The sequence below is a fragment of the Geotrypetes seraphini genome, chromosome 9 (genome assembly GCF_902459505.1).
Source record: "Geotrypetes seraphini chromosome 9, aGeoSer1.1, whole genome shotgun sequence".
NCBI lineage: Eukaryota > Metazoa > Chordata > Amphibia > Gymnophiona > Dermophiidae > Geotrypetes > Geotrypetes seraphini.
Window position 1 is genome coordinate 154,805,358 of NC_047092.1, and position 8,570 is coordinate 154,813,927.

General features: G+C 37.3%; 1 protein-coding gene across 1 annotated transcript; it reads right to left on the minus strand.

Annotated features, from left to right (window-relative positions):
• Nucleotides 1-1,410: 1,410 nt before the first annotated feature.
• LOC117367289 (zinc finger protein ZIC 4-like) lies at nt 1,411-8,235 on the minus strand. The gene is made up of 2 exons (XM_033959738.1): nt 7,080-8,235; nt 1,411-2,461 (listed from the first exon to the last, which is right to left on the minus strand). Exons 1-2 carry the CDS (start codon nt 8,233-8,235, stop codon nt 2,022-2,024), a joined length of 1,596 nt encoding a protein of 531 aa, XP_033815629.1. The 3' UTR covers nt 1,411-2,021.
• Nucleotides 8,236-8,570: the final 335 nt, after the last annotated feature.

Here is an 8,570-nt window from a genome sequence, read left to right on the forward strand (position 1 = left end):
GTGTTCCCCATGTCTTTTTTTTTTCCAGGATGGACTTTCAAGATTCAAAAGCTACTGGGCGATGGTCACTCCAAATCTCTTTTAAGATTTTACTTAAGTGACATTTTTTTTACTTATAACTAGTTCGTTTGAGGTTTTTCTCTGAACATTCCTCGAAAAGTAATCATATAAACTTCACAGTTGATCAATGATTACAGGATGAATCAGATGAAATACCATTGGATTATTGGCATCTTTCATAGCTGACAAAATATTTTGAGGGGAGGAGAGAGAGAGAGAGAGAGAGAGAGCACGCTGGACGGAGGGGTCGAGGTGAGGGTTGCTTTATATTTAGCGTCATTCCAGTTTTTTCTACTTAGAAAAATGTTTACAACTGAAGGTACATTACATTACATTACATTACTGGCTTATATTCCGCCTGTATCTTTCAGTTCTAAGCGGATTACATCAGAACGATAACTGGACATTTCCAGGAAGAGAAATACAAATTACATTAAGGCATAAGGTCTAAAGCAATTTTGATGAGTGGGTTCTAAGAGGGGGAGAGAGGGGGAAAGGAAGGGATTAGGACGTTTGGGTGAATATGACCAGAAGCAATCATTCAGTCTACTTTGGGAAGACTATTAAATGAGTAAAGCTTAGCAACTACAGGCTTAAGTTCTTGCCAGCTGGAAAGACTCCTTATTATCTAAAATACCTGATAACCTTTTAGAGGTACTTGGCCTGATTCTTTTTGTAGTAAAAGTTTAACTAGGACTCATAGGGCTGCTTTTACTAAGGTGTGCTATGCGTTTTAGCGTGCGCTAAACGCGAACGCACCCATTATAAGCCTATGGACGCGTTAGCACTTAGCATGCGCTAATATTTAGCGCACCTTTGTAAAAGAGGGGCGAGTTTAAAAACTTTATTTCAACATTAAAACCCAACTCATTTACAAAATAGATGTGTGTTTAGCCACCACCATTAGCAATTTACAGCAGTTGGAAAAATATTAACTTGTAAGTCGTTTCAAACAGTTCCGTTCGCTTGTATGCAACATCATAAGGGGTTGCTGAAAAGTTCTCAGCCCAACCCATCAACTTCCTAAATTCTGAGCATTAATTTGCTACTGTAGCTGAAAAGAGTGTTATCTTATTGTTAAATGCCAATTTGCAGAAACAAAATTTTGACATTGTTTTAGATCATTGATTGAACTATATCCATGTCATGTTCTCCTTGGTTGGACTGAGAACTTTTCAGCACCTCCTCCTATGACGTCACTTTTAGGTCTTCCAGCAACTATAAAAATTTTGATCTTACCTCATGGAAGCTACATTGCTTTCACGGGGAGGGGGGGACATTATTATATATAAAATAAGTGATACTGATACAGCAAAGATGGGCATTAAGTCATCAGGCCAAGCCTAGACCTTTCTTTAATTAGTGATATCTCAGAGCAAAATATACATACCGTGAACAATAAAGAGATTCTGAACATACATTTTCACTGGGCCTGTTAATTAATCATGAATTTTAATCGATTGGTTTTATACAAATCATTAACAATTGATAGCTTTATATATATATATAAAAAACACATTGAAAATAGTGAGCTAACAAAATTCCCAGTAAAGCACCATCACAGAATACCATCAACAATTTAACCTGTACACTATATAAATTCGTATTAAAACACTTTGGTTCATTGATACAAAATATACTTAAAATAAACAAGCTGTGAACGAATTATAACAAGAATGAACAAAAAATCCTATACATAAGTATGTGAGCAACAAAAACTAATCTTGGATGTTCCTGTGTGTGTTTGACTTCAGAACTACAGTGTCTAGGAATGATAAAGAAAAGTTCGGCATATTTAACATTTTATTCCTGGTCATCACATACAGTAAATCTTACATTCTCTTGGATCACGTGTTCTGAGAGCCCATCACTAAACCCATCAGTGCCACAGTCCTTCAATAGTAAGTTCAAATAAGTACAAATAGCAGGATTTGTTCAATAAAGGCTAATCAGTTCTAATTTTAATAATTAGGCCTAAGTTCACAGTTCCTGTAGGAAGTTTCGCCAGGGTCAGGTGATGGAGAGTTACTGGGAGGAGTTGGGATTCCACTTGCCCCTGAGCTCTGGCACACATACCATTCACTCAGGTTAGCTGCCTGCGAAGTTGTAAGAGGTTCTGAAGAATGAGATGAAGAAGCTGGCGGGTCCTGGCCCGAGTCAGAAGATGGGGAAACTAGAGAAGGTATGGAGGACTCATAGCCTGAGCTTGGAGGAGGAGATTTGCAATGCACTTTCATATGTTTCCTCAAGGAACTGGGGTGTGTGTAGGATTTGTCACAACCTCTCACTTTACAGTTGTAGGGTTTGTCACTGGTGTGCACGTGAGAATGCTTCTTCCTGTCACTGCTGTTGGCAAAGCGTCTGTCACAGCCTTCAAACTCACATTTGAATGGCTTTTCTCCTGAAAAATACAATTAAAAGTATTTTAGAAACAATTACATTTCTTACATTGAGCATTTTTAAAAAGATTAACTGCACAAATTCTGATTATTATAAAGTCATCTAACTTATAACATTGACACTTAACAAAAAGGGGGTAAGCGGGCCAATACATATCCTGCTGTTACTATTCCTAAAGCACATATTTAAATGGGAGTGTGGGTGCATGTATATATAGGTGTGTTCTATCCCCCACCCCAACACACCTGTATACTTCCATAAGGCACATTTTAGCACCAAACAAATCTGGATTTGGAATATAGATTAAAACAAAATAAAATGAGGTTTATCAAATATCTATAAGCAATTTTCTACAAAACTATCTCTGTGTAGTTTGTTTCTGCCACTTTTTAATTTTTGACCTGCATATCTACCGCATACCTCAAATGTATGAGAATTGTATTTGTTTTCCACAACAAACATGTTTTATTGAGGGAATTTGGAAGGGGGAGAAAATAAATCATCATGCCAACAAATTTAGGTTTACTTTACAGATTTTAGGAAAATAGAATGAGGTTTATCTATTTATCAATCTATATTTATTTGATAAACCTCATTTTATTATATGTTTGTTATGAAAAAGAAAACATTTCAATCATGGTGTTGGTGTGCAGGTCAAAAATGTAAAATATGGCAGAGAAGCAAACTAAATAAAGATATTTTTTGCAGAAAACACACTTGTACCTTAATTGTTATTACAGAGTAAATATTTTAGCATTCCTTGAGGGTTCTCTTTGCTTTGCATTGTTGTTTGTACTTATAGGGGCCGAAAAGTTCTCAGCCCAATCAAGAAGAGAATGATGTGGAGCCATGAAACGTCGAAGTTATTCCACACTTGAAAAGGGTCAAGAGAAGTGTGGAATAACTTGTAAGTTTCATGGCTCCACATCAATCTCATTTTGGTTGGGCTGAGAACTTTTCAGTTGCCCCTCATACTGTATTTATATAAGATAATTTCATGAAATCATGACCTTTATTGCAGCATAAAATATATTTTGTTATTGCCAGATTACTAAATACAAACAATTAAAATAAAACCTTGATTTAATTAAGTCCTTACCCAGCCTTGAACCCCAGTGAAAGAATCTTGTACAGTATTGGAGGAAAGTTTAAACCAATGTGCCACAAGGAAAGATACTGGGGAAACCACAAATTTAGTAATTATATTGTAACAGAAATACATATTATATGTATAATTGTGGAATGAGAACACACTTATGATGAATATATGTTTCCAAACTTTATTACTATTTTTTTTTCTATGAATAACATCTAAATGTATTATACTTTTCTTTCTTTCTTTTTTTTTTTGCTACCTCAAAAAGTTGTGATTCATTAAATAGCACACTTTGGATAATAACTTATTTTAGTGAATAGGACCCTATAACTAAATAAGTTTAAGCACATTTTTAGAAGGCTTACATTTTATGTTCATGAAAACAAAGCACTGAGATGCAGGGCCTGAGGCCTAGTCCAATAGTCCTCCACCCAATTTTAAAGAACTTGTCTAAGGCCCTGGTTTTGGAGCATATGAAAGTTCCAAATGAGAAAAATCCTTTTAAAAATTGTTTCTGAATGAAGCCTACAGCATTGCACCAAAACACTGCTTATAATTGTTTAAAATAATTTATTTTGTCTATATTGCTAAGTGTTTGCATGTTCCACATGATTAACACGTTTTTCTCTGAATATAACTTGCTTATTCATTATTGATCAATAATAGTCCTTTACAAATTTGAAAACCCCTTTTTCTTTATTTTCAGTGTAGGCAACATTTGCTTTCATCTCATTTGCAAACCAATCAAAACTCTCAGGTCTGCATACGCTGTGGCACTTCTCGACAGTACATATGCAGGATACCTTCGATTATCATGTTAAATATTGCTGTCTAATTATAGCTGCACGTAAAGAAAGAGTCTGACCTTCAGCTGATGAGCTGAGACAGCCAATCAAAAATATCATTGTAGTACAAGGAAACAGTAAGTAAGGAGACCCATGGGAAAGGCGTCCTCATAAACATAGCAACTGCAAAGTGAGAAATTTCCATGTAAAATCAAATGGGCTGGTCTTTCCTTTTTCAAAAAAAAAAATCAAAATGCATGCCTGCTCACTTTAGACTCTTGCCTTCCCTCTAATACACCTATGAAAAAGCAAATTCCTTCTACAAAACAAATATTAAAGTGACTCTATATTATCAGCTACTTTGCATGCCGTGAAAGCCTCGGATAGCTAGGAAAACTCAAATGTTATATATCAGTTGCAAGTATTATTTTTTTTTTAATGTATTAATTGTCTTTGTACTGTGTTTAGTAGAAGCAATTTTACTGCCCTTCATGTCGACAGCGCGATTGAATAATTGCAAAGATCACAAGCTGTTGACTGCCCCGGCGTCTGTGAACCGCCATTTTAAACCACACTTGTAGCTCTGAAGCATTATCTTGCAAAATAAAGTTGCTACAATGATACAGAGCAAAATATGAAAACAGAAGTTCTGAATTCATAGAAAACAGAAATCATGACATTTATAACTCGGTATAGATAACAGAAATGCACAATTGTATTGCTAGGTCTCTATACGAGGGCCGCTGAAAAGTTCTCAGCCCAAGAAGAGAACAATGTGAAGCCATGAAACTTACAAGTTATTCCACACTTTTCTTGATACTTTTCATTTCAATGATATGAAATGAAAGTGTCAAAAAGAGTGTGGAATAACTTGTAAGTTTCATGGCGCCACATCAGTCTCTTCTTGGTTGGGTTGAGAGCTTTTCAGCTCCTCGTATATTTTATAAATTTTATTTTCTATTAAATAAGCTCCACTTCTCCCTTTTCCATCTGTTTATGACAGGTGCATATCTACACTTTTATTGTTACAAAATTAACAAATTCTATAAAATTCAAGATATATTAAATCCATTAAGAAAAATGAATTTCATTAATATTTTAAGAGATAATTATTTTCTTGTTGAGATACAGAACGATTTTATAAATAATTTGTAGAAAATTGTAGTAGCACTTCAGATATATATATATTTTTATTTATTTTTAAAAAAAAAAACATTTGATAGTGTTTAATAGAAACCCTTAAATTCTACAGGCCCTGAGGGGGGAAAAATCAAAAATACAGTAATTAATCATTTATGAAAGTTAAAGTGGAAAAGAAATCTATGTAAGTTTTGTGCACGATAAAATAAATGAACAGCATTCCAATTAAGCTCTGAACTGTTCAGATTCATGTAGCATAAACTCATATAGTTTCAACATTTCTAACTGGAGGCCTTAGCAATAGTAGCTGAAGTTGGCTCTGAATGAAAGCACTGCCAGCACGCAGCAGTCATTCATTTACTGCTCTCTGCATGTGTGTTGAGCTAGCAGTAAGATTATTAAACAGTTGGTATCTGCATTCAACCAAAAGATTATCAAAGCCAGCAACTAACACTAAGCAAAATTTTTGAATTATTAGTTCTAAGTTGATATACAAGTAGAGGGAAGTACAAGAGACACAGCATTAATTTTAGGTGCATAAAGAAAACAGGGATGACGAACATCAACTGTTTAACAGCGAGGCAGATATTAAAAATAAATAATTATTATTTTTGCACTATTTTTTGTTTGAAGTTTCCTTGAGCATTAAAAAAAAAAAAACTTACCGAAAAGAGAGAGATTTTATGACCCTCGTGAACTACCTCATGATTTAAGTTTAAATATCAAATACTAGATTATTAGAATCTAGTTTGTACACAATGATCAGTACAAATTTTGAATAGTTTGTTTTATTTCTGCAGAAAGGCATAAATCATCTTTTCATTTTCAGAAATCCCCCCCCCCCCCCCCCAAAAAAAAAAAAAGAAAGAAAGAAAAGAAACGAGCACCCAAAGCCGTCTGGAAAGCTAATTAATAGGGCTTCAGAGATTGTTTCAGGAAGTGTGAAAACTTTTATGTGCAAATTTCATTAATTATAGATGATTTTGACTAGAGGAGTTGAAACACAGCTTTAAAATATCTTGGGTCTAACTACTTTGCTTTCTGTTAACTAGAACAAGCAGATGTTTTGACACATGTCCGAATCTGACTGACATTTCTGCAAATATAGGCCGAAACTACAATACCAGTTTACTTTCCATTTTTGAAGTAATATTTTACTTTAATAAATATGTTTACTTGCACTGAACGTGTTAACGTATATGAACGAATTAGGTGTGGTATGTATATGCTATTGGAATCATCACTGACTATGAGACACATTTATTAGTGTAACTAATAATCAATGATGCAAAAGCTCATTATACTCAGCGATTCTGTCTGAATTTTCACAGTTACTTCTAGATCACCATAAAATTTTAGTACACAGAATTGTAAACACACACACACGTGTGTGTATATCTATATCTTCCATTGTATACGTCTATACTTTTAGATTCGTCTGTATATAAATAGTGTAAAATAATACTAACTAAAAGCACAGTAAAAATTCTGACTTTCATTCTTTTAAACAGATGTGTGTGTGTGTGGGGGGGGGTCTTTAAATACTTAGAATACTTAATATAGTACATGCATTAGTAATGGGAATTCCACATACTGACCTGTGTGAGTCCTTTTGTGTATTTTGAGATTTTCTGATCTAGCAAACACTTTCCCACAACCAGGAAACGGACACGGGAAGGGCTTTTCACCCGTGTGAACTCTGATGTGATTTACAAGTTTATATTTGGCCTTAAAAGGTTTCCCCACTCGTGGACACTCTTCCCAGAAGCAGATGTGATTGGATTGCTCGGGTCCTCCGACGTGCTCCACGGTGACATGGGTCACCAGCTCGTGCATGGTGCTGAAAGTTTTCGAGCAGAGTTTCCTGGGCGCCTGCTCCTCCTCGATCCACTTGCAGATGAGCTCCTGCTTGATGGTCTGCCTCATGTAGCGAAAAAAGGCGCCGGGGCCGTGGTGAGGCGAGAGATTCACGTTCAGATTCATCCCGCTGTAGCTGGGCAAAGGCGAAGGCGAAAATGGATCTGTCCTGGAAGCTGGCAGTTGATTAAAATGTTCAGCCCTAGAGTACATTTCTCCAGGTAGCCCCAGTCTTAGCTGTCCGTTTAGGGGGTGGCCACCTGGGGCTGTGTGTGTAGGCTGCTCATGGAGTCCAGAGAAAAGTGAATGATTTCCAGCTTCTGAATGGTGCCCATGGTGGCCGGGAAAGCTACCTGTTGTTGAAACAAACATTCCGTGGTGAGAATTTGCAGCAGAATGCTGCTCTGTCAGCCCTGGCATGACTGGAGCTGTCAAATCTCTGCGTACAAAAAAGTCCCTACCTGCAGAAATGGTCTGAGCTGTGTGGGAAATGGGATAGGCTACTACTGCTGACGGAGCCGGGCCATAAGCTCCCGTTTGACCCGAGGCGAGCTCGGCGTGGCCTGCCATGTGATGGTAGTGGTGGTGGTGGTGGTGGGGATGATGGGCAGGGCCGAGTTTAAGGGTCGCCGAGTGTCCCATGTGCTCTGACCGGAAAACAGGCGCTGGGCCCAGGCGGGATTCTGCTGCGTACTCCCCGGGGTGTGTGGGAGCCATTGGGTGGGAGTGAGCGGAGAAGCCCGGGAAGCCTGCTATGCTTTGAGGGGAACGGTGATGATGATGATGGTGGTGGTGGTGATGGTGATGAGCCCCTGCCAAGTCTACTAATCTGAGCGCCTGGTTCCGTTTGTAGAGTGCAGGGTCCATCACTGTGTTTCCCAAAGCATCCACACTCATTGCTTCTAATTTTAAAGTCACCTGATAGCGGGAAGATAAAATTTAAAAAAAAAACACAAAACTTTTTTCAAAGTTTGTTAAGTTTTTTTTTTTTTCTTTCTTTTTTTTATGCCTACGTGGAATCCCATACGCTTGAGAGGCAGCAGCAGGACGCTTTGAGATACTGAATAGAGATTCATGGACACAGCTACAGCCCAGAGAGCGAAACAATAACGGCGAATTCTGATTGGTCAGCGGCAGATGATTGACGTCATTGATGACAGCTCCCGCTGAACACTGAAAGACTTGAGTCGGAGAAAACATTCCAGTGCGCTTGCGCGCAGCTTGGAAGCAGC

Coding starts and splice junctions, on each gene's coding strand:
- LOC117367289 (XM_033959738.1), bottom strand. CDS start 8,235: ATGAGTGTGGATGCTTTGGGAAACACAGTGATGGACCCTGCACTCTAC. Junction 2,462..7,079: donor ACACAAAAGGACTCACACAG/GTCAGTATGTGG, acceptor TGTATTTTTCAG/GAGAAAAGCCATTCAAATGT.